The following is a 26,049-nucleotide window of genomic DNA, read 5'->3' on the forward strand; positions in this document are numbered from 1 at the left end:
TAAATGTGAAACAGCGGCTTGCAGTAGGAATCTGGAGCCACGGAAATAAAAATAATAATAAACTTTATTTTATAAAGCGCCTTTAAAGGTGGATTCTCAAAGCGCTTTACAGGATGACAACAACAAAAAATAAAAAGAATACACAAGATAAAAACACAATTACAATATACAGAGGAGACCAAGATGGTGGTACTAAGAAAAGCAGAGGGGTGAAGTTAATTTAAATGTCATTTAACAAGTATTCTCCTCCTCGTGTTAGTGTGTCAATGGTGTGTTACATGTTATTTTTGCCCACTGAAGAGAGTCGTTACCAATGAATGGGATACTACAGATGAAATATATTGTGTGACAATATATTTGTCTTACCAAACATGGCCTTTTATTTACAGGCTGGTGACTCCTGCCCCAGACATGTCGGTTGAGAAGGCACATACTGTAGTGGTAGCCATAGTAACACAAGAACATAAAGTTAGAAATGAGAAGAAACTCTTTAAAACTAGTATGCTTGCAGGTAGCTTCATTACTGTGTCTTGATAAAAGCCAGGATAGAGGCCTAAACAGCACAGCAGGGTAGGTTGTTTCAAACTCCCGCAAGCCTTTTAAGTGAAGAGGAAAACCTTCCTGCAAATTCCTAGACATTAAAAACAGAGATGTTGATTGAAATCAGAAATTTTATTTTAGTGTGAAACCATTCTTATATCACAACTTGTTACTTTACAGGAAGCACTTTGTACAGTATGTCTGTCAAATGGAAATACTTCACCGTTATCATGGACAGAGCAAGTGTTCTAACAACCTGAAGAGTCTACTGGAGATAAGTAATTTTGTCACAAAGGTCATGAGCGATTTTTGAGAGCGTTAACTTTAAAACATTATCTTCAGGCTGCATGGATATTTTAAAATGATTTAGCCTACAATGAGTTAAGCTCCCTTCAAAATAGCAAGCTGTTTTTTTCCTTCTAATGCAATACCTTGTAAATTTGTCCCACAATTAATACATGAAGAAAACAAAAACAAACTGCTTGTCATTCATGATCTGCTGCATTAGAGATATTGAGATAAAGTCGGGTATTGACCTGAAATACACAAAACTAAAACCGCTTTGTTTAAATATTAAATGATAAAAACTGTTTGCAGAAGAAGACAGAGACCCTTAGATGGTGAGGTATCTATCAAAACAAAATACCAATTTCTTTCATAAACAAACGTATCACAACCCAGGAGAGGGCATGAGGTTGCATTATGAAAGATGGTGCCCATTTTTTCAGTTCTGAAGGTGACATGCTGGATTTGACCTTGGGAGTGTCCTCAAGCTACAGAGGTTTATTGGTCCATCAACAGATTCCTTGAAACAATCATACGCATCACTTCATTGGTGCCTAAAAGAAAAAAAGAACCGTTGGGGATCAGAAAATTGATCCTTTAACATGGACCCAAAGCAGACTGATCAGGCCTGATGAACAACTATTGCACTGCTTTCTTCATATTAGCGAAATGGATGCAGGAACAGTAATATTAGACAAAGATTGTTTGGCACCATTGGAACATGTAGTAGAAGAAAATGAGCAGGTTAAAAGTAAGTTCTTAAGGAGCAGTTTAAAAAGAATGTTGTGCTGTAAGCAGTTGATAAATTTGGATATGCGCAATAGACCTTTTGAAGAACGTAAAAGCTCTTGGATTAATAAGGGATCCAAAATTTTCTGTTTTGCTTTATGTCATTTTCAGACATATTATTCTCCTAAAGTTAAATTGGTCTCGTCCAAAGTTCTGCAAGATCAAGATCAAGATCAAAATCAAGATCACATAGCAATCATTGGTTTTGCATGCAGTCATTTTTCATAAAATTGCTCATCATAGTCTTTCTCTTGATTTAAACTGTTCCCTTGAAGATTAGAAAGGCAGTGAAGCAAAACCAAAGGCAGGAAGGCATTATAACATCCGCCCAAAAGGGAAGTGGTTATTCACATTAAACACACTGGAAGCCTGCTCTGGCTTACACCAGTTACACCAGTTCAAACACATTGCATTCACGCACCTTCTAATATCTGATGCACTCTAATGTCCCGGACGAACTGCTGCACCGCATAATCCTTGAGGTAGCCATAGCCTCCGTGCATCTGTAGTGCTTGATTACAAATCTGCGTGGAGATGGGAAAGAGAAAAGGCAAGATCCTAAACCAGCAGGGTAAAACCTACAAACAGCGATGGGTGACTCACTGACCACTGATCTTTCTGTTCTTTCTTCTGTGCGGACAAGCAGATTTCGAATAAAAAAAATGATAGTTATGTCTGCCCTACAAACTTGATGAGAGGGATCTAGAAAAGTGAAGACTTTCTGGAGCCTGATACCCTTTGAAACACTGTCAAAAGGCTACATGCGAGTCATCACGGGCCTGAAAGAACATTGCCTTTGATGAGTCTCTTCAGCACTTGCTACTACACCCCCTGGGTAGAGCACGAGACCTGTCAGGCCTCCTCCTGACAGGCTCACCTGGAGAGCCCAGCAGCGCTCCAGACTCTGCAGGTTCTGTAACGCCTTACAGGAGCGTTCATGCCGGACGGAGGAGCAGAAGCAAATCTGCTCTCGGCGCACTGCGGCCTTCGTCCCGGCAAGCTCATCGCCCGCCCTTACCTAACCTAGCCAGTGGTGCCGTGCCGCGGACATGACTGGACTTCGGCAGATTCCCCGAACGCTGCCAGGTGTGGCCGCCAAAACTCACCCTGAAACACTCGTCGGTGGCAAAGAGCTTTGCCATGGAGCAGAGGGACACGGCGTCATCCCGGTCCTCCTGGAGGGCCGCCGCTGCCTGCCGCACCATGAGCCGCGAGGCCACCAGCTTGGTCGCCATCTCTGCCAGCCTGAACTGCAGGAACTGGAACCGGCAACAAGACACTGAGACTGGAGCAGAAGGAAGGTGACAGACGGCCGGGGGACATCGGGCTCATCGTACTGAGCTGAGGATCTCATTCGGCCACTCCTTGAAGTGAAACGGCTTCAACCACAGGGCTGGGCGGCTTGATCCAGCCCCTCAGCCATGCCTTGTGGGAAGAAGTACCTTCTTCAGGGCTAAAGGTAAACAGCCTTTTTTATTTATTCACTTTTCTAAAAGATTTCCAAATTTCCATTGACCCAAAACCCCAAAAATGTTGACCCGAAACATTATTCCTTCCTTCCTAATGGCAGGAAATGGGTAAACTAGATGGTTGTTATCGTTTTTGATTATATCACCTGTTGCTTATCATTTTTGTATCTCGCAACGACTAAATTCTCTTGGGGAAGCCTGGATAATTGAGCAAAAGTGGAAAAGGTTGTTAAAAGGCCCAGTCTGGGCCTTGTGTTGGACTTGTAGCCCAGCCTTGTGTCCTACACTTGACATTTTGTTTGCCTTTTGAAGTTCTCTTTTCTTCCTTCCTGCTAGACTAAACTAAGTTTACCATGAACGGGGTGTAGAATAGTATAACGGGTCATTTCTACAACACATCTCTACATTACTGCTAAGCCACCCCTCCTTGTGAAAAATAAATGACACAAAGCTTCCTGCCGGGACCTTACGCGGATGTAACATAACATGGAACCTTTCAATGCAATAAGAAAGTCATGCTCCAGTATTCAGGCACTGGATGAAAAAGGAGGTTCTACACCACGGGTTATTTCGCTCTTCAGTATGAGTGACTGTGTCGTGTAGATATTAGTCAGTCTTGCCTGGCTGTTGGAGAGTGGTTCCCCAAACTGCTTACGCACTCTGAGGTGGTCTCGGGCCAGGAGGACACAGGCGTGGGCTGCCCCTAGCGAACAGGAAGCTGTGAGGGGTGCAAATGAAACAGGAGTTTAAAGACATACTGTATAGATGGCCTTTAAAATGAGAGTGATCGTTTAGAGAAAAGAAGATTTGATCAAGCGGAAACGGCCTGTGGGTGGAGATGAGGTCGGCAGCAAGCTCACCGATGTTGATCCTTCCCCCATTCAGCCCCTTCATGGCGATGTTGAAGCCCTGGCCTTCCTCCCCCAGCCGGCTGGCTACGGGGACCGCGCAGTCCTCGAAGATCACCGCGCGGGTGGGCTGGGAGTTCCACCCCACCTGGGGAAGGCCATTTCAAAAACAGGACACGATGCGTGGCTGCCCTGCTTAAGTCTGCACTTAAAACTTACTTAGATCCTTAGAAGGGCTTTCATTCTTTATTCTTTAAAAGTCCGCCTCCTGGTGGACACATTTCAATACTGCCTTCCTCGATACATCATGTAAAGGCCAATGAAAAATATCAGACTTATTTGATTTTTCTTTTGTTTTCCATTACTACCCATGTGGCTTTCTTTACTTAAAGTTGCAGGGTGATAGCCAGCCGCCATATCACCCTGCAACTCACAACTGGCAGCCCACTGAAGCTAAGCAGGTGTGAGCTGATGTGTGGTGAGCGTTCTGGCCCACTATGGCTGCCGTCGCATCATCCAGGTGGATGCAGCACATTGGTGGTGGAGGGGAGTCCCCATTACCTGTAAAGTGCTTTGAGTGGAGTGTCCAGAATAGTGCTATATAAGTACTTCTATATAAGTAATTAATTATTATTAAATTAAAGGATCGGCCTTTTACACGTGGAAAGAATTCCGCCCTCAGAGCAATTACTCTTAAGAGGCAGCTTCAATGCCCCAGTATGAAGAAACGCCACAAGCAGAGATGAAGGGTTGCCTCCCCCCCCCCCCCCGGAGTCACGAAACACGATTACCTTCTTTTCTTTTTTGCCAAAGCTGAGTCCCGGTGCTCCTTTCTCCACCACAAGGCAGGATATTCCCTTTGCTCCCTTCCCCCCAGTCCGACACATGACCACGTACACGTCCGTATCGCCGCCCCCGCTGATGAAGGCCTGACAGCGGGATGACAAAGAAACTTCCGTCTGAACTCCGTACACTTCACCCAGGCGCTTACAGCTCTCCCCTTTGCTGTGGCATTAAAAAAACGTCAAGCTCTCTGGGAATCGTCTTAGCCGGACATTAGCAAGAACTACGCAACCAGTAACCCACGCGGCTCACACGTGAGGTTAAAACGGGCAGGTCACAAAATTGGACTGGTTTAGATGTTCTCGTTACGTCCCTTCAACTCCTTTAAGGGTGTCTGATGTTCTGTTTCAGAGCTCCCCCTGACCGTAGCTGCGGTGGATAATGTTATTTTAGAGTTACCCCGAATCAAGATGGACAGCTCGGGTAGGAAAAGGCTCGAGCTGCCCGAGCTGCTTCGCCTGCTGTTGAAAGGGCTTACCCCACTACGTACTGTACCTTAGAGCCGTTTAGGATATAATGATCACCTTCCAGTTTCGCTGTTGTCAGTAATGAAGCTGCATCACTTCCACTGCCTGTGGAATGTACAGAACTGTTATTTCTAAGTCGCCCAGTGAAAGCATGCTCTGGGTCTCATAATATTAGCAAATGAATGAACTGGATATACAACAGACTACACTGGAGGGACACACTGTGAGCAGGTCAGCTCATGACTGATAGCTCTGCGAATCCCTGAATATGAAAACAGAGCTGGTGCTGCACGTAACGGAAGAACACACTTCGTGTCCATAACACCCAATAAGCAATAAGTAGATCTTCAAACAATGGAAACGTCTTTAGCAGATGGTATGTTCTCGGTGGTGAATTCGTCCTAAACTGCTTATCTTACTGGGATTTGGTACAGTCTCATCTGGTTTTAACACATTTTGATATTTCTATCCTTTGTAGAAAGATGAATGAATTAACTAAGCAGTACACCTGCGTTAGACAGACCTGGCTCCGTCAGGCAGTAGGAAGCAAATTTTTCCATGGTGCACAGCGCAGGACAGTACTTGTGCCTCTGCTCGTCATTCCCGAAGGTATCGATCATCCAGGCACACATGCTGTGTTAACGAGACAAGAGTGGATTGAGAACAAGCTGACTGAACAGTTCTGTTTCCTTTTGGTCAGGAGTTCTTTGAATCAAAAAGTTAGGCCTTCTAGAAAAGAACATCTGCCCACTCATGAATCTCTATTACAGTACACAGCTGCTAGTGCACAGGGTGCTGGAATTAAACCCCGGACCCTGGGCCGTGAGGCAGCCATGCAGACCACTCTTCCACCCTTCTGAAACTGACGTCAATCCAAAATGGCTTTAAAAGTGCCTTATCCCCCCCCCCCCCCCCCCGTGTCCAACAGAACCACACAGAGGAAAAGAGCGGGCCTTTCTCTCTTACTTGTGAATGCTCATGTAGGCGGTCGTGCTGACGCAGCCCGTGGACAGGGCCTCAAAGATGACGGAGGTGTCGAGCCGAGTCAGGCCCGAGCCGCCCACATCGGGCCGAACGTAGATTCCCCCAAAACCCAGCTGGGCAGCACTCCTCATGGTGTCCACTGGAAATATTTCCTGACATTGGGGGGGGATAAGAACGCGTGAGCACTTTGGTGCGATGCGCTTCTGTGGTGCTGACTTCATGCTGCGCTGTCTTGTGAATTATTTCAGGCGCTGTGAAGGACGGCCAGCGACTTCCATATCTACCTTTTCGTCCCATTCTGCCATGTGTGGCGCCATTTCATTGGCAGCGAAATCAAAGGCCACTTTCTGAAACTCCTTTTGTTCATCAGTGAGACCCAGGCTGGCTGGAAAGAAGAAAAAGAGAGGAACTTTTACAGCCGGCGACACAGGACACCGCCTTATTGGACTGCAATGCTATCCAGTCAGACAACTGGTATGTATAAAATACTGGTTCCCGTAGGAATTTAGGCTATATATCTTGTACATTCGAATGTCGGTTCACTTCTGGGGGAAAAAAAATAATTCAAGGCACATCTTTTTAGACGAGGAAGAAAATCTCTTGACGAGAATGCAAAAAAAATATAGGAATGATTTTTTGTCCGGAAGGATAACATTGTCATAACCTGACGTTTTTATGTTATATACAGTTAGCAAGCAAAGCAAATAAGGCAATTCCATAACACAGCTCCACTAACACATGACTTGTGTTTTTAACGCAAGGATCTGAGGTTGGTGATGTTGATGTAAATCACGCAAACAAGTCACTGTGTGAAGCAAAACAGGAAAAAAATAACCTTTTTTTTTGCCAAGGTCAACATCCGCTAGAAACAGCAACATAGTCGAAATAAGAACATGTACATTTTAACGTATTAGCAAACAAATGATGATAACTGGATTTTGTTGATCATAATACACGCACCACTGTATAAAATGCGAAATGAACAATGTCAGTAGAGCAGGAGTTACTGTAAACTGCGGCCAATGGGAATACTGAAATAACACCTTCATAGCGAATATTTAAAAAATTACGAACGAACAATTTAAGAAATCGCTGGAATAATCCAGTTAATTCTCTTTCCTCATATCAGTTCTGTTCTGTAATATCTGTTGAAATCTGCAGGACAATTAAAAAAAAGTTATGTAAAATATATTAATAAGAGATAAACGTCTATCCATAAAGTAAGGAGTGCAAGGAGTCAGGGCAAAATTGTTTTAGGAACCCTGGAAAAATGACGTTAAAAGCTCTGCATCTAAGCAACAACTGAAGACCATCAGGAATACATTAATCGACAACGATTGTAGAGAGGGGTGGTATAAATATGTAAGATCAATCGATCGCATATTTAGGCTGAGAACACGATGCAATGAAATGATAACCCAGCTTTTCAACTCCTAAAACAAAGGTTAAATGACGATTGACACTTGGCTTGCATTCCAAGCAGCAGTAAAATACAGTACCATCTGTCAAACTGTAAAAAAACACTTCATGGTAACAATGACCGAATCGTTCCTGATTTGTATAATGCAACAGGAGAGAGGACAGTGAGATGGGACGTCAGCAGGCGCAGTAGCTGAAACTTACGATCAATGCAAGATACTACACTTCGTCTGTGTGTCCTGTTTAATATTAATCGACGCGTTCTGCAAACACACGACCCAAGCCTGGGCAAGAGCCCGAAAGTCCGAGTCACTGCCAACGCCATGACCGCTACAACGTGTCTGTGCGTCTAGAACATAGAAAGACACCGACATGAACATAAGGGTTTCTGGGTAATTGTAGTTTATTTTTATTTTTTGCAGCCGTCTTTTACTGCAACTACGGCTGCCTGCAAGCCGTGCCAGTGGAAATCTTTCAGGACTAGAGATTTCCACCCAGTAACCACGCATTTGTATGGCAGAGGCAAACGTAAAACGTATCAAGTGGTTCCAGTCGTTAAACCTGCACCTACATTTATTTATTTTAATTGTCGTGCTGTTTAGTGTCGCGCAATCTCCAGATCACGTGGCGGTGCACACCTGATTTGGAAGTTCGGCGGCTGTTGCGTGATAAGCGCAGGTAGGGCGAAAGCGAGTGTTGTGTTGAGTAATGCAATGGTTGAAACATGTTGTTTGCTCGTAGGTTATAAGAAAAAAAATACATCACGTGTACAATTGTGCAAGCCGGGTAGGAACAGTAGCAACACCGGGTCTAATTCCCCAGTGTCAGGAAATTGATCAAAACGTTGACGCTTACCCATTACTGTTAGAAATGCAGTGTGTTGTGTACTTCTTGCGTGTGAAGGGTGATTTTCTGTTAAATAGATTTCTGCCGAAGGTGTTGCAATCTCTTTTTTTTTTGGCGTTGTGAGCTCGAGAAATAGGATTTGGCCTATATTTAAATAAATTCCACGTACAGTGCTTACAGATTGTTTGAATAGCAGAAGTACAGACGTGAACGGATGGCGAGCTGCCGTCTGTCGTGTTGCACAGTAGTCTCAAATAAAGCTGCATGGAATTAGAGAAGTGGTTACGTGAACCAAGCCATTTTTGTCAGTTTAAACAGCCACTTTTCCTTCTGCCATAGAAACTGCCAAAGGATGCCTCCTAAAAAGAGAACACGAGGCACGACAGTAAAATCAAGTAAGTGTCCAGACTGTACGATCCGAGATATATTCATATGTGACACATTGCAGACGCCTGATGATGAAATATATAATTGCATGCAAATAGATAGAAATCTCTTATGAGGATAACAATTGCCAGTACATTAGTAACATCAATTATATGACTTGTGATTCTATGACAGTAATTCGTTTCAGAAGTTACAGTATGAGCTGCTTTTCTAAGCGCACTGCGTGTTTCTCATAACTGATAAAGGTAATTCCCTTAAAGAATAACCAGGCCATATTTCAGGAAATATTAGGAATAGACAATTCCCATTTTGGATTTTAACACAAAATCATTTTTGCTGATGTAATTCTGATTTTCATCTAACTTCAATACATGTGAGGGTGTTGGTGTGTTCAGTGGCGTGTTGATAAGGGGTATTTGTTATTATAAGATTAATATACCCTCATCTGCCTTTTCCCAAACAAATGTTAGAGGTGTGAAAGTCACTTTGTAGTTGTCTGGGTGGCAGCATCTCTCTGAGGTCAGTAGGAGAGTCAATTAAATGGAAATTATCCCAAAAGACTTCCTGGTGGTAGTGTATGTGCTTAACATCATACCCAGTCACCATTTTTCTTTTCAACTTCCAATTCTTGTCTCTGTCCCTTTTTTCCCCATTTTGATACGATTGTATATTTGGACACAAGAGAAGACCAAAACAATCAAGACCAGAAGCTCCCACTAACGAAACCAATTCTGCTGTATCCAACAGCTGTCGATTCATTTCTTTTCTTAAATGTACTCCTAATCAAAACATGTAACATCTGAAAAATGTTTAAAAATTTCTGTTCTGTATGGTAAATCGCCTCGCCTACTGAAGGTCCCATTTTCTGCACGCAGAACATGAAGAGCCAGCTGCTAAATTAGCAAAGAAGGACGATGATGAAAAAGACTCCTCCGGAAAGGGTGCTAAGGGAGCACCAAGGAGAAGAGGAAAGCCGGAAGCAGGGAATTCTGGGATGCAGGAGGACAAGGGTGCAGCAGCAGCCCCCGCTGGTAAAGAGGTCTACTGCCATTGGCTGATGAAGTCGGAACCAGAGAGCCGGATCGAAAAAGGGGTGGATGTGAAGGTAAGAAAAACTTCACTGGGAACATTCTCTACTCTCCATAAGCTCCATAAAGTTCATAAAGCTTTCCCGTGGACGTCTAAGACCCTGAGTCATTATTCAAGTGCGGGTGTAAATACTGACACCCTGTGAAGTTAAAAAGCTAATTTCGCTATAATGTCTTAACATGTTGCCACGGTGAACGTGTTCCCTAAACATTGGTAAAATGTCACTGGAAAAATAAGTATCATTTATTTTTTATAGGGATATTAATGGGTAACATTTGCAGATATAGGATGTTAACAAGGGCAGCATGGAGGCTCAGTGGCCAGCACCAGGTCCTGGGGTGCTGTCTGCGTGGAGTTTGCACACTCTCCCTGCTGTGTGGACTTCCTCCGGGTGCTGGTCAGGACAGGCTGCGCCCCCCACGCCCACCCTGTACTGGATGAAGGGGTTAGAAAATGGATCTTAACAGTACCCCTGGAACTGCATACATAACAGAAAACGTTTTGCTGTCATTTAAAAGATGATCTAAATAGCAAGGCTATTTTATATTTTTTTGCTGCACATTTCAAGTATTTTGTTTTGAACGCTGCAGTTTGGAATCGAGGACCTGAAGGCTCTGCCCAAACAGACCGGTTGCTGGGATGGAGTTCGCAACTACCAGGTAGCTTTGCGTGCAGCACCCACTAGGCGTGTCAGAAAAAAGAAAAACAAAATATACACTGAAAATAACCTGCAGCTGTATCCTGTTTCACACAACGATACTGGAGACATCATTCTATTTCCCTGCGCTTGTGGCAATACAGGGCTATAACAAAACTCACTTTGTTGATAGTACTGCCTTGTGGCTGATGAAAATTTCAGTTCCACTTACACACAAATAATCGGTTTCATATCAAATTACCTTTGATAAAGGGCGGAGCGGTGGCCATGTGGCTCAGGATCTGCGCCTGTGACTGGAAGGTTGCCGGTTCAAATCCTGCGGCCGGCAGAGGAATCCTACTCCGTTGGGCCCCTGAGCGAGGCCCTTAACCCCAGCTGCTCCAGGGGCGCCGTATAAATGCCTGTGTGTCTCAATGAGAGTAAGCTGGGGGTAAAAGACAAATTAATCCAAGAAATTGTATATGGCCAATAAAGTGATATCTCCCTTGTTTCAAAGTAGGTAATTGCAACATTGCTTGCATGTCTAGGTAATTTCTTACTGCAAAGAAGTATCCAGGGCTGTAAAACCCATAGAAGTAATTGTCCTGTAGAAAGGATGTTGCAAATTTTTATTTTAAAGATTTGTGTTTCTCCTTGTGAATCCATGAGATCTCTTTAAAACTTCTTCTGTTACTGTACGTCCATCCACCATGTTTTTAAAATTCTTTACTTAATCACTGAATTCAGTAAAAGCCAAGGCATGTACTTTACATGCGCATTTTCTGTATTTCCACTAGAGAGTTTTTTCTTTTTTTACGGTATTGGTTATGGATACTGACCTTTGAAATTCAAACAATAAAGCTTTACACAAAAAAAAAACGAATGGCTTTTCCCAATAAATCTTTGCTACATTCGCCAGGCTCGTAACTTCATGAAGGACATGAAAGTGGGGCACGAGGCTTTTTTCTACCACAGCAACTGTAAGGAGCCTGGGATCGCAGGACTCATGAAGGCGGGTTTGATATTTTTATTTTCTTCCTTGCACCCATTAGAATCCTGCATTTTTAAGTGTTTTTTTCCCCCTTAAGGACTTGTATACGTCCGAAAGCCGCAGTTAAGAGTCCGTTCTGGCGTTCTTACGTGTACAAATGTCCGTGCTTCATTTCCTAAGATTGTCAAGGAGGCCTATGTGGACCACACCCAGTTTGACAAGAAGGATGCCCACTATGACCCATCCAGCAAAAAGGACAACCCAAAGTGGTACATGGTGAGTACATAGCTGTCCTTTATTGGGGTGCGATCCGGTATCCCCCATAAAGATTGCTGATTAAAAGTGCTTTATCCTAGGTTTCTACTAAAATTCCTTTTAAAATCTCCAATTATAACGGGTGTCCCTTCATTCTGAAAACAGGGCCGGTCCCAAAACCCATATCTTTTTTAACTAGGGGGTACCTTTCTTGAGCTACTCATGTTGCTCTCACGCCCAAGGAGCACTTTACAGGGGAAAGAAAAATAAGGGGAAATTTTCTCTGAGGGTTATCCGGAACTGAAAATGGGCCCCCCCTCGAACTTAAACTGGCTTTGGAAAAGCTTGTTTTTAAATAATTTTTCTTGAACTGCAGGCTTACTTCAGTGTTTTGTTTTGTTTGACGTTTCTTGCGCGGCCTTACAGGTGGATGTGCAGTTTGACAGAATGACCAAGAGGTTCATCCCCCTGTCTGAGCTGAAGAAATATCACCAACAGCACAAATCTAACGGTGGCGTGCTAAAAGGCTTGGCCCTCTTCACCAGAGCCAGGCTTTCTGTGCAGCCTCTCTCCAAAGGTGAGTGTGTGAGGCTCTGGGAGTCCAGCTGTGTGTGACCATGTTTGACTACTGACAACGGTTTTTGCTTGGGTCTTCTTAGCCTCATTTTATTTAAGCCTGATCTGTTGACAAACAGCGAAGAACAAAAAAAAGTAGTGAATATCACTGTATTTTGCTGTATCTTCTGAGCAGAAATCCTTTAGGTTGATTGTGTACAGTATGTGAAGGCACTTCGTAATGACTTTCGTCCTTGAAATAAAAAAACAACAACCATACAAATACTTCAGGGCTGAAAATTGGAGCTCATACCGTGTGTCTAAAGAAGCTGCAGTGTTTTGCGTTTTAATTTACAGTGTAGGTATGGAATGGCTGTTATAGATCTGTATTCTACAGTTTTCCTCTCGTCAATTCTGATTTTCAGAAGAGTTTGACTTTGTCCTGAGCTTGGAAGACAAAGAACCGATTTAAAGACTTAACGTGCTGGTGTTGGAAGGTCTCCAGGACAGTCTGATTGACGAGGTCATGGGACACAAGGACATCAGGTGAAGACAAATCATTCTTTGCATGAGAATAAATCTCTGCTCACAGTTTCATCTTGGGATACTATAATATGTTGCAAGCCTGGATTTACGCTTATTTCTTCAGTATTGTTAACAGAAACAATCTGCTTTGTTTTTTTCATCATTAAGTAACAACAGGGATGAATTGTTTAATTTCTTCCATTGTTTCTCATATGAATAACAGAATGAGATTCTATAGCTTGTAACAAGGTGGTGGTGGAAAAATATTTATTGGTTTGGACAGACTGTTTCTAATTTAGTAATGTTGGTGACAATCTGTCCTAAATAATGCATTGAGGGTAAAAGAGAAATAGTCCACAGGATTTCATGCCTACGCTATAGTGAGTTTTCCATCCTGTCCTTGTAGTCTTTTTTTTTAAGCAGCAGCCTATATTAATATTTGTTTTTAAAAAAAAAATGAACAGCACCTCAGTTGTGAATAATTCAAAACTTCTTTAGTGTTTTTCATTCTTTTGTAATTTATGTACCGTTTTAATTCACTTGTAAAGACCACAGAGATGGTTTTGTGCCCAGCCCTTGTCATTAAAAACCATTTGGCCATTTTTTGTGATGTTATTGCGTTGGACAAGAGGGAGATCCTTGTCAGAACTACATTCCCCATAATGCTGTGGGGGAATGAGACACTGCCCTCAGTTGCTTAGCCAGTTCTGACCAATTGATCAGGTGAGAACTTAAAAAACCAGGAAGATGAGGACAGAGGGCAGAACCTTTGTGGTGCAGAATCAACCAAGGAAGAAGTCTTTGGACGTGACCAACGTACCAACGAAGAACCGTGTGGGTTAGGGTGAGTAACTTGTGGAGTTTTGTGCATTGTCCGAGCGACATGTATTTGGAAGCTGTTTGGGAAGCCAGTAGTGAAAGACTTTGGGTATCTGGGGCAGAAGCTCAAAGAGGACCCATGTTTTTGTTTTGTGGTATTTTTATTCCTCACACTGTGAATAAAAAGCCCTGGTTTTATATCTTACACCTGCAGTCTGTCCTTGGCCAGCCTAGTTGAAAGATCCATTATGGCACCCGAAGCATATCGTGTCACAGTAGGAATATATTTCAGGGCGAATAGAATATAAAGTAGTCTAACAAACCCATCTTTTGGTTAAGTAGTGAGAGCAGTCCAACCTTGCTGTGACGTTTGAGTACTATAATATAGTTACACTTTATTAAGCCTAGCACATTAGCTGTTAGGACTCCAGAATGCATAGGTGACAGATGAAAGCTGTTTACTTTCTTAAATTTGGAAAAGCTATTAATTTAACAAAATGAATAGTGGCAAACTGACATCTTGTGATCTTTAAAGCTTGGGCAGACGAGATAAAAAATGAACTAAAGCTAATCCATTAGATTTGGTCACCCAGCAAGAAAGTAAATTGGAATTACTGACAGAAGTGGTGAATGTGAGGATGTTCCCTAATTTTTACTTAGTCAGCGCTCTGAGAGGAACCTGGAGAGATGGGTTATGGTCTTATTTTTGCACGAGTGAACTGCAAAGGCAGGTGGTGGTGAAAATTCAGAATGAATGCACATGCTTTTTTTTGCCAGATTCGATTATAATAATTTCTAAATCCATCTTCTTCTGGTAAAGTCCTGGGTAATAAGATATAAAGATGAATCTTTAAGCAAGAAAGTTCAACCCACCATGCTTATTTCATTGTTCAAAAACAGTAAAGAAGCACAAAGCAAAACAGGAAGATGGCAAACCACTCCAAGAAAAAGGCTCTTAAGGTAGCTCTCTTTTAATCAGAGAAATAGGATTAAAAACAAATTTAAAATACAGAAATGCATAATACAACTATTTAAGAAAGAAACCAGTAATCAATGTACTTTAATATCCCGTATTAACATCTATACGTTTATTACCATATACTCTTTATTTTTGTGCTGAAAATGTACAAATTCCCTTTCACAAACAGGCTAGTACCTTACGACTTACTATGAAAAGAAATATAGTTAAGATCTATTTTGAATCGTATATATACCTACAACTCTGTAAATATATATTATGTGATTACATTTGTAAAAGGAATGTTGTCTCTATCGCCATTTTAATGGTCTATTTTTCTCTGTTAGCACGAGAATGTTAAGGGACTGAACTGCATCCCCTTAGAAAGCACAGAAAAAATTAGTTTTTAAGGACAGAATTCAGTTAATAGTACATAAACACACACAAGCTGCATAACTCCAGATGTGAGCTAGCAAAAACGTACATCTGAATTGAGTTCACAAAACCTTTCCAGGTGGAAAGATGGTTGCTTTTTTTTGCCATATGACCTGTTCACAAACAGCTTGCACACAAGGAAATTAAAACCTATGTAAACCTCTTCTAGTGCTTTAAAATGTGCACCAGAGAATATAAGTGCTGCTTACATTTCAGTCTTCGCGTATTTAAAATTTAGCATGATGTTAGAAGATAGCACACATAGAAACTAGGCATTCATGTAAGCAAGCAGTATTTGACACACTTTCCATGTTATAAACTGTCACTATTCAGGTAGCACTGAGTCCTAAAGGTCAGAACCCTTTTATGGTTCAGACTGTGCTGCTTGCCAAGTTATTTGAACATTTCTCCAACCCTTCGGAACCTGTGAAATAGGTGAAATAGAGCTCGAGAGAGTAAATGATATCTACAGGTCTGCTGATCTTTAGTGCCCATCATGCTTCCTGCTTGTGATGTAATGTCACTTCAGGGTGGTTAGACGACAGTAGTCGTGGCCAAGAGTGTTACGCAACGATACAGTCTCCATCGTTACTGTTACTTTTTATATATCACTGCTAACAGCTGAATAAACCATTTTGTGAAACTTTTTCAAACCATCTAGCCATCGTGACCTCTGCAAAAAGCCAGCGTATGCGTCTTAAGGGACAGAATTAAAAAAGGAACAACATATTCTGCTTATGTCCTGTTGACCTTGTTAGATAAATAATCCACAGAAGACTGTTTTCTGTATCATTTATGCTTTCTTTAAAAAAGGTTGGCAGAATGACGCTCAAGTCTTGAAATAGTACAACACAGGATGGTAAAAAGGGACACTATACGCTATAGTATAAACCAATTAGAGGCATTGGACTCAACACATGATTTTTGGCAGATGCTTACACTGATAGGCACAATGTCAGGATAAAAAATAAAATAAAGGAGTGTATTTGTATTACACCTTAAAGAAGTGTCGGAGCCTTCAGGTTCATAATCCCATGCAGTTTACAAGCAACGAAAGCAGCTATTGTTCATTCCACAAGAAAGCAAATTGCTGTAAATTACTCCTGGTTTAAAAGTTAACTTTCAGCATGTAGCAGAAAAGCAGCATTGTGGCAGTAGTAAGAATTGTGATGACAGTTTAATAAAATCTGGGCTTTCCAGCTGCTAGTATTCAGGGAAATACTGTGAGGCTTTTGCTATCTTGGTTATATTACGCTTAGATTTTCTGTTATAACACTGACATTTATTATGGTGGAGGGGGATGTATCTTGTAATTTAAAGAGGAATGAGGCGTATATACAGTATAATGTACAAAGATCCATCTACTGTTACCATAGTTCCGAATTGTTTTTTGAAAATGTAAGAGCTATGCCTCCCCAAATGGTTTTCTCTTCATTTTTTCATTCCTTCTGTTCCCTGATACACACATGTAAACTTCAATAATTACAAGACAAAGAGATGACCGCTTGCTTGGTCGTTTTTCCTGCTTGCAGACAAACGCTGTTTAAGATAAAAGTTCTTAAACAAGAAGGTGACAGGCTGTACTCTGGATCCCCTTGTGCAAGCTCAACCCCTGATTTGTGTGCTCTCTGCCTTATAGCCCTGCAATTTATCAGCAGCTGCACTTGATTTTCACAAAGTGTATTTTGATCTGATAAACAGGAAAAGCATTCCCCCATCCAGCCTCGACAGCTGCACTGTAATTTACTTTTATTTTCAGATTTCCTCTTTCAGATTGTGACGTCTGTATCTCGGAGACAGCTTCAGTCTGGATTTTTCTTTGGAATGAACAACAAACCCCCACTAACACAGCTGATAGCAGTACAGTACGCCCCCCCACCTGAGCGTGCAGTTCTTCAGCACTGCATTTCTCAGACTGTAGGCTACCCCATCCCCCATGTGATGCCTGTGAGCAATGGAAGGTACAGAGGTTAAGTAAAGGAAATGTCGGGTGTATTCTGCAAAGCACGGTATTTCTTGTATGAAGCTTCGGTGGTGGCATAGCCTTTTAAAAAAAGTAGATCGTGCCATGTAAATGTGATATTTTTTTGTCGTTTGGGGTTCCAAAGTACACATCATCTCCCGGAAGTCTGCTTTATACTCCTCCCTTTCTGATCCCTTCTTTTATCTGCTGTAATGAAAGGAGAAGGTTCTCTAGCCGGTGTTGTTGGTGGGTTGTCAGGCTGCAACACATCCTCCCTGCCGCCTCTAGACTACGCACTCACTCACACGCACACATCCAGTCTCTCGTTTTCGGAGGCGCCGGGGGGTGCGGACGCGCGCGTTAGTCGTCTTCCTCCTTGGCCTGGGCAGGCACCTTGTTCTCTGGGTTGGCCGAGCCCTCGAAGCGCTGCGAGGCGATGGCGGCCTGGTGAGACATGCTCTTCCTCACGATGTCCCCTTTCCTCCAGAGCGTGATCTCCTGGAAAAAGCCAGAACCGGCTGCTGACTGGCCCCTTTGGAGGTAGTGTTCCACCCTGCGTTCTCTCTCTGTTACCACATTGTTGCTTCAATTCCAGTATAAAAAGTAATGCTGGTCTAAAGTTTTAACGTATAATACACAACTGTAAACACTACTCATCTCGAACGTAACCATTGCTTTGGTTTTTCTGGAACGGGGTTCTGGAACAGAGATCGCTTCGACTAACTACTGATACACCCCGTGTCCTGAAGCAAAAGGACTCTGAGGTAAACGAAAATGAATAAAATATGACATTATCAAAGATTTCTTCTCTAAAAACAAGCAGACAAAAGAATAATTAACTTCTCGCCTGGCTATTAGATGTCTAACTTTCCCAAAAAAAACAACAGGTAATAATAGAGCACACGGACGCACAGCGCTGGAGGCACAATGATGGAACGGCCTTGTAAGCAGTCGTGTTTTTTTTTCTACCTGCTGTTTGAAGTAGCGCCTCTCCTCTTCGTCTATGAGGACCAAGTTGAGGTAGTACCGCACGGAGAACTTCTTGTTAATGTCGCGCATGGTGGGGGTCAGCTCATAGCCTGCCAGGAACAGTCTGATGGGGATGGACTCTCCTGCGCACACAGGAAACACACATCTGAATAGCTCCATGGAAATTTTCTCTTTTCTTTCCGTCTTGTAGTCGTCAAAGAGTTCCTCACTGGTATGCTTCGCGGAGCAAATCGGTATATATGCTACTTTCGTTCTGTCCGCAGGTGAAACGGGCATCAGGCTCGTGAACACGATCAATGACAGCAATACCAAGGCAGAAATCTTGAGGAATTTGAAATTGGAGGACCAGAGGGACACATTAAGGGTAAGCAAGGCAATGCGTGTTTTTATGTCTGGTTTTCTCAAGGGAACTCAGAAGTGCTTTACACAGAGTATGGGGCACGCAAGCATTTAACAAATTTGCAGTACTCAGACGGGTGCCACATGGCAGTCATTAAACACCAGCAGTCCCACTACACATCCGTTCAAGCAGAGAAGGGAGAATTTGCTTTGCCAATTGAATTAAGGGGAACTTTAGGAGGCCTAGAATGTACTAGCCCAGAATCGAATTCAGGTTCAGATCCCTACTCTTTTAAAAAGCACCATATGATCTTTAATGACCTGGGCCTTGTGCTCCGTACCACTGTAAATCTTTCTTCCCACTATACACTGTATCCAGTATCCAGTATTTCAGAGCTTGTATCTGATTTATAGCCTGAGGGGACATGGAATGGACACACTAGAGGTGAAGTTATTATGGAATATAATTCTGAGCTCAATTAGAAAAGACAATCTTTAAGCTCCTTGTTTTAATGAGTGATACTTACTGCACTGCCACTCCGACTTGTTCTCTTTATCATGGCACATTTGTGACTCAAGCCACACAGCATTTAATGTGTAAGCTACTAAAAATTAATTATTAACATACATCATTGTTTACCTCTTAGCCTTTTTTTTATGGCACCTGCAAATGTTTCAGTTCCAAAGGAGTGTTGCTGGTAAAATACTGAAATGCCTTTGTGTTTAAGACCTGAGTTAAGTTGAATTTATATTCAATACAGTGTTATTAAGACAACACAGACTACATTACTTCCATGCAATGCACACCAATTTAAGAGATAACTCAATATCACGAACTGGTGATCCCCGTGTCTGCTGGTTTTTGATGCAGCTGATGTCTTTATTATGCAGTTGAACTATTTACTGAAATTCAAACTTTTCAGTTCATAAAATGTTACAGGATTGGAGTGTTGCAGGATTACTAGCCAATTAAGTTTTGTAAAAATAAGTTTTAGCAGCTGGAGAGGGTGACAAATGCCGAGTTAAATCATTTGTTTTAATCAAACAACAGAGAGATGAGCTGGAACACAGCACCAGAAAGTATTCAGCATTGGTATAAAATGAAGAATAATCTTAAAAAGCTCAATACTTATATATTCTAATGCTTTTATTGAATATAATATATATTTAATATGTACTGTATACTATATTACATGAATTGCATGCCTATTGAGCAATATTTGATATTACTTATAATATTAAGCGATAATTACTTAATAGGCATGCAATATGAACATTTTAGTCATGTGAAAACAGTAGATACGTACCTCTCACTGGTGCCCCATCCATGATCTCGTATTTGGCTATGGTATCGTTTTCGTGGTACACGCTCGGACCCGTGCCCGTTGTTTCCCGTTTGATGATGTCAATTTCCATGTGCTTGATCTTAATCCGGACCAGCAGGAAATAAATCTTCCCCACTATGACGTCTTTTAGGTGGTACCTAGGGTTTTCACGAACACACTTCTTAATGACGGTTTCTTGGTATTCCCAAGAAAGATTTTTATTCAACAAAGACAAAAAAAAGAAGAGCTTGTTTGCCGAGCTTCTGAGCCTCTGCTAAGCGTCTCAAGTACCTTATGTGCTTTTTTTACCTGGTTGCATCCGAGCGACTTACTTTGATTTGTTGTACTCAAACTCGATGTGCAGGCAGTCTTCAATTCCCACCTCCATCTTGATAGACGAGTTCAGCTCGGGGTAGGTGCTGAGAGTGTGAACAACAATGTCCATTTCCTTGGTTATGTCATTCAGTCTCCGGCTAATAGTTGCCCGAAGAAAATACCTGGAAAGGAAATGGCACACAGGACTGTTTGAAGAACTCTGGGTATGTTGGATGAAAGCCATCCTCATCTTTTCGAAGCTTGATTTTCAGTCTGCATCTTTACTTACTAATCAAGGCTTAAAAAACCCAATATTGTGTCAGATATTTTATTTATATCCTAGAGCAGCTTCCATAATAGTACCTTGAAGAAGCCCAATAAATTGACTTTTAAGTTGCAAGCTGAACTAAAATACGTCTTTTGGAATATAGACTGGCTAGAGGAAATTACAGAAAGGCTTCCGGAATAAAAATGGAATGAAAGGGGCCACATTTATTTAAAAAGGAAAAAAAAACTATAAATGTTTAACTTCTTCAGAATTTGTTTTTTTCAAGTAGAATTCACTGTCAGGCTAAACGTATGCATCCATTGCAAGGAACAAAAATGCATTTCATTCACAACTTTCCACATCAATTAAAACTCAATTTAAACTTTCATGAGATGTACTCTTCTGCATTTAAAATACGACCCATTAAATATGAAGTTACTTGTCACCATTTGAAAGGACCCCTATGGTTTTAAGTCTCAGCATATTTCATAAACTGACACTGCAGTGAGACACTAACACAGCTGTCTAGATGTGTCCATTTAATAAGGTTTATGCCTTTGCTTGTGGTATAGTAGATTTCACCGTTGTTTATGTGGACTGGTGGAAAGCCAGAAGATTTCCGCAGGAAAAATCCTACAGCCCTTTTATGCAACAAATGAAAAAAAATCTCACACTTTAAAACACAGTATTACAACACTTTAGTGAACACGAATAAGCAGTTTAGTATAACAGTAATTTAGGAAGGTAGATATGGTGTTCATCTTCAGATGCAGCACACGCCTACACAAACAAAGGCAAGTCTCATCTGAATAAGAAAAGGCAGACAAAAACATCGAACATTTTCTTTATGTAAAAATAAATTATTCTGAAAAGGAAGATATATACAGTACGTGGAAGAATATGCAAAAGCTATTGCAGAAAATACAGAAAATAATGCCAAAAACATCAGAAAAGAACGTGATTTCACTTTGAATGAAGAAAGTTCGCTTGACTCCCACTTACATGCTCAAAGCAAAGACTAATCCATGCGTTAAAACGCCACCCAGCAACTGAAGAGAGTTGGAAAGGTCACCAGTATTCATCCTAGGTATCATTTAATTCTGGGCAAAACGGATATGTAATCATTACTGGTGCCCCTATTGCTTTCCCATTACAATGAACCTGATTTACCCTTGATTGCAATAGATTGAATAGCTTTGAAACAAGATCAAGGTCCACATGGGTTGTGTGCAAGTCAGGCAAACGCTGGACAAGAACTAATCAAGTAAAATTCCAAGGTGCTTGATTTATTCACACTTCAGCAGAGGGTGAATTACTTGCTAAGTTTCCGACAGATGCAGCGAAATGAGTTAAAATCCCAGGGCAAAGTAAAAAAAAAAAGCGTCTTCACAATACAGCAAAAGTATAAGTGCATTAGCTGTATTGATTTACTTACGAGGACATTAGTGACATCAGTAGCCAGCAGGGAAGTATTAATTCCGTACCATTCAAGCAGAATGCACACTGATGATACAGAAGCAAACCTGTGGTCTGCCGTTGCCACAACCAACATGTGCATCAAAATAATGAACATAGAGGGAACTGTTTCCCAAAAATGATCATTCTACAGTAGCCTAGCTTCCAAAACAGACAAAAGGATACTTCTGAGAAAGAAAAGAGTTCGCAGTAATGGACTTGGATAAAGGAAGGCTCAAGGAGATTTTTCCCAAAATAATTGCACATCAGATTGCAGGTCAGAAAACAATGTTTTTTATTTCCATTACTCAACAATCCCCCCTAAACAACATCTAAAAAATGCAGTTTTAAATGATGCTGGCAGCTTCTGTGCTCTCCACTTACCGCAACTTGACATTCTGGCCTGTGTAGGACTCGTACGGTTTCTCCACATGTGTGAACTCAAAGTCAAAAGTCTGGGACTGTGTTAGTTCCCCCGGCCTCGCCAAGTCCTTCACCAGAGAGACGAACTCGTGGTGGTTTCCCCGGTCATAGTACAGCTCTGTGCAGAAAGAAACATTGCTTTTTAATGCCATGAATATAAGATCAATAAGTTTGACATAGGACGTTAGCCACTTGTTAAAAAGAGTTGCCAAAGGACCATAAGGGATAAGCAATCAAATGCTGTGCAGAAATGAAAAGGGCTAGCATTCCCCCTCAGCTTGATAAGCCCCGAATTGTCCTAATACAGTGAAGTTCATGTTTACTTCACCGTTGTCAATGGTCACTGTCTGGAGAATCGCATGTTGAACGACCCACTGCAACAGAAAAATAAAACGATTTGGTAGTGAAAACTTGCTTTGCTTAAAAAATTGTATGTTCGTTTCATATGGTTTGGTTTATTCCATATCTGCTTTCTGTGTGGGGAAATTCCCTTTGGAATGTAAACTGGCATTATATATAGAGAGAAATTTGCAATAAAAAAATGATTTATGGCTAAATGCTTTTTGAAAACTAAACTTTTTACGAGTGGAAGTTTACCTGCTCTTTTAAACACAACAGGCCGGTATACTAAGGAATTAGTATGAAAAAAGTCCTTCTCCAAAAAACTGGATTGATGCAAAGATTCGATTCTAGCAGGCATGCGTTCAGATGATGGGGGCAGCGGTGTGAAACGGGCTGGGCTCTGGACTGATGAGAGGAGGGCTGTGGGTACAGCTCCAGTACCCTAGGTAACCAAGATGTTACTGTGATCCCTGCCGAGTCATTCTGGACTACCCCGTTTAATGAACAGCACACCAGTGCCCACCAGCACAAAAATAAAACAAACACCGCCCGAGTGGAAATCGAAAGGCTCGTGAAAAAAGCAGAAGTTACCACGGTTCCAACCGCTTCTGTGGACGCCGGAGAGAATACAGTGCCTGCTGATTGGCAGGCTGTAAAGAAACCAGTCTCTGTAAAAGAACAAGTCTGTCTGCACCTTCAGAGGCACAAGCAGGAGCCTGCGGTCAGCAGAATATGACCAGACGCAAGGCAGATAGCTCTGATGAAAAAAGTGCTTTTGGCTGGGTATGAATCAGTAGTGGGAACAGAAGGACTAATATGTGAATCTCTCTGGTCCCAATAGGAAATTTATTATCTTTCTCTTACAGTGAAAATAGTCTACAGAGAGTCAGGTGATGGGATTGGGCACTCCAAATAGCTTTAAGCCTCAAACAGCTTCAAATAGTCTACATAACTGAAGGCTTGCTTTGGAGTGGGCTTTAGACATAGAACTGATCCTTTCTGGAAATGATTAAACTTTAAACTGCTGATGGAATGGTTTATTTTCTGTGATAAGTTGTATCTAGCATTCTGTATGGCTAAACTGTGTGGCATTCAACTGCTAGAAAAACGGGCATACAGTATGTGGTATATCTCACTTTTAAATCTTAATCTCTGCAGAGCGCAAAAATAAAATAAACAGTTGTGCTGTTGGCTGTTTCAGAACATCATTTACAGGATTTAATTCTCATTCTGCCTTCATGCAAAAATTATATTGGTCTTGTTTCAAAGGTAAAATAATCCAGTGTTTGTCAATCAGGTAAATTACAGCTACAGCACAAACCACTTGAAATGCACTATTTTGGATCTCACCCAAGACTCTTTTCACTTTTAGCAAAACATTAAAAACAAATACATCTTTGACATACTTGAAAATACTGCTACCTGTGTGCACAGTGTGTGTACAGAACATTTCACACAGACTGGTACCTTGTCACAGTTCTGAAACCAAGACAATACAGTACCTATTCGTTTTCTGCAGGCTAATTTGTAAAATAGACATAGGTTTGCCTCAATATTCGTTTATCTGTTGCTCATTGAACCTGTGACCTTTCACATATTGTTCACTGAACATTTAAGTGTGTATTCTGCTTCGTCTCTGCTAACGTAATTATGCATCTCTGTAGGAAACCATATCAGATGTGTGCAGACAATATCTAAATAATATTTTAGGTCCAAAAAAATGGAGGTGGTATCTGATACACCCATGTACACACAAGGTGTGTAGGGAAGCTTTTGTCTGTCGCTGAAAGTGACACCAGGAAGAAACAGCAAGAACAACAAGATGTTATTAACTTTTATGTGGATCTTTTATTCATAAAATTTCACTTTGGAACAGATACCACGGTGCCGTCACCAAATCAGCACTCCCTTAGGGGGTACAGTAGGTATCAGCTCTTTTCTGACATGTTGGGCCATCACCAACATGGTATTATGTTCTTGTTTTTTCCCCATATGGTAAATATTAACAAACCCATTTTATTAAGATGGCCCAGTGAATAAATTAAAAAAGGGCATAGGGGAAGTTATCCTCTAAGCACGTCAGTCGTCAACATTCAAACAACTTGCAAACATGGTTCCTTTTTATCATAGGTTTAAAGAATTGCAGGAGGTTAGAAATATATATATATATGCATATTCATAAATGCAATTCGTCTGCTCTTCACTTGAGTTATGAGAGGGAATGAACCCAGTATGGAACCGGTTAAGCCTCCGGTTTCAGACCAACAAGTGGAACCCACAGAAGAGGAACTCCGAGAGAAACCGGTTCAACGAAGCAGAAACGTGCAATGCCTTCGCTTAAAGAAAAAATACAGATGACATTTTCCGCGCATGCTGCAAATGCTGAGGACAGGCTCACCATTTCTGCCGAGTCTTGTTAACTAAATTATGATCGCAGTTTTTTTTCATGTTTCTTTTTAAAATCGGTGATTTTAAATGGTTTCATTTTCATTACACTCGTCAACTAAACCAGTTTATCTGTTCCCAGGCGACGCTCGATATCATTTTACGCTGCGTTTCTGTATCGCATTGCCTTTTTTTTCAGGCAGTGTAATGTTTGCATGGCATTTTCTTTAAGCAGGTTCAACGTGAAACAATCGCGAAGTTTATGCAATATTCAATCCCGATCTAGCGATGGTGCATGTTAGAAACACTTCGGTCCAACACCCTTAATAAACCGGCTTAGAAAACCACAGCTGCATGCTACCTGCCACTTTTTAAGAAAGTAAAAAGGGACAAATCGTACATACATAAGGCAGTCGAGGGCTCCTTCATTGCACTGTAAACAAGTAAAAAGCAATACAGATCGCACGGCGCTTTTCTTTTTATTATTTTACGTGGACGATCGTGGCGGCACTGTCTTTTCCGACAGGGCCTGCACGCGGGACAGCCACTTACCGATCTGCCCAATAAATTCAATCTTGATGCCCTGGTGCTCCAGCCTCTTCCCTGGGTGTTTCAGGGTAACGTTGACTTTGCCGGAAACCGTCTCTCCATCGTAGAAGAGAAAATACTTGTCCTTCTTCCCGTCCTCCGTCTTGTGCTCAACTTTCTTCCTCGTCTCGGCATCATTCAGGACGATGTCAATTTCTGCACTTTGACCGAAACTAAAGAAGCTCATCACTGCAGCCTTTTCCTTTGCTTTATTGTCTCTATTTTATTTTTGATTTTTGCTACCCCCCCCTGTCTTTATGATGACCCAGTTCAGTCTCGCATGGAGCACCTTTCCCCTTTGTGACCCCTTGGGGAGGGGGGGTTATGGTCTGATTTTTTTTTCTTTGCCCGCCCGTGTGCTGCGCCTCCTTGAATTTTGAATTGATGAGGCTAGTGGTGGGCTGGAGGGCTCCGGTGTGGCTCTGCGGTGGCTGTCAGACTGGAGCAGCGTCCAAAGGTAGCGATTCCGCACTGCTTCCCCCTTTCACCGCGCAGGCGCACACGTCCGCCATGGC

At 41.8% G+C, this 26,049-nt stretch overlaps 3 protein-coding genes across 4 annotated transcripts; 1 reads left to right on the forward strand and 2 right to left on the reverse strand.

Annotated features, from left to right (window-relative positions):
* Positions 1-657: 657 nt before the first annotated feature.
* acad8 (acyl-CoA dehydrogenase family, member 8) lies at positions 658-8,021 on the reverse strand. The gene is made up of 11 exons (XM_006642296.3): positions 7,849-8,021; positions 6,510-6,610; positions 6,208-6,377; positions 5,765-5,874; positions 5,270-5,346; positions 4,723-4,860; positions 3,944-4,079; positions 3,704-3,801; positions 2,721-2,873; positions 2,036-2,138; positions 658-1,379 (listed from the first exon to the last, which is right to left on the reverse strand). The coding sequence occupies exons 1-11, from the start codon at positions 7,967-7,969 to the stop codon at positions 1,324-1,326; spliced, it is 1,263 nt and encodes a 420-aa protein (XP_006642359.2). The 5' UTR covers positions 7,970-8,021; the 3' UTR covers positions 658-1,323.
* Positions 8,022-8,088: 67 nt separating this feature from the next.
* On the forward strand, positions 8,089-13,529 carry thyn1 (thymocyte nuclear protein 1). 2 transcript variants are annotated; one of them, XM_015337701.2, is made up of 8 exons: positions 8,089-8,322; positions 8,830-8,885; positions 9,753-9,982; positions 10,557-10,625; positions 11,523-11,615; positions 11,775-11,870; positions 12,276-12,426; positions 12,830-13,529. In XM_015337701.2, exons 2-8 carry the CDS (start codon positions 8,843-8,845, stop codon positions 12,874-12,876), a joined length of 729 nt encoding a protein of 242 aa, XP_015193187.1. In that variant the 5' UTR covers positions 8,089-8,322; positions 8,830-8,842; the 3' UTR covers positions 12,877-13,529. The 2 variants fall into 2 exon arrangements, with proteins under 2 accessions (XP_015193187.1, XP_015193188.1); XM_015337702.2 differs by lacking the exon at positions 8,089-8,322 and adding an exon at positions 8,357-8,430.
* Positions 13,530-14,687: 1,158 nt separating this feature from the next.
* LOC102696808 (vacuolar protein sorting-associated protein 26B-like) lies at positions 14,688-26,035 on the reverse strand. Its single transcript, XM_006642267.3, has 6 exons — positions 25,499-26,035; positions 22,181-22,337; positions 20,091-20,255; positions 19,741-19,916; positions 18,074-18,216; positions 14,688-17,602 (listed from the first exon to the last, which is right to left on the reverse strand). Exons 1-6 carry the CDS (start codon positions 25,719-25,721, stop codon positions 17,465-17,467), a joined length of 1,002 nt encoding a protein of 333 aa, XP_006642330.1. The 5' UTR covers positions 25,722-26,035; the 3' UTR covers positions 14,688-17,464.
* Between the last annotated feature and the right edge of the window lie 14 nt (positions 26,036-26,049).

This window comes from Lepisosteus oculatus, chromosome 23 (genome assembly GCF_040954835.1).
Source record: "Lepisosteus oculatus isolate fLepOcu1 chromosome 23, fLepOcu1.hap2, whole genome shotgun sequence".
Taxonomy (NCBI): Eukaryota; Metazoa; Chordata; class Actinopteri; order Semionotiformes; family Lepisosteidae; genus Lepisosteus; species Lepisosteus oculatus.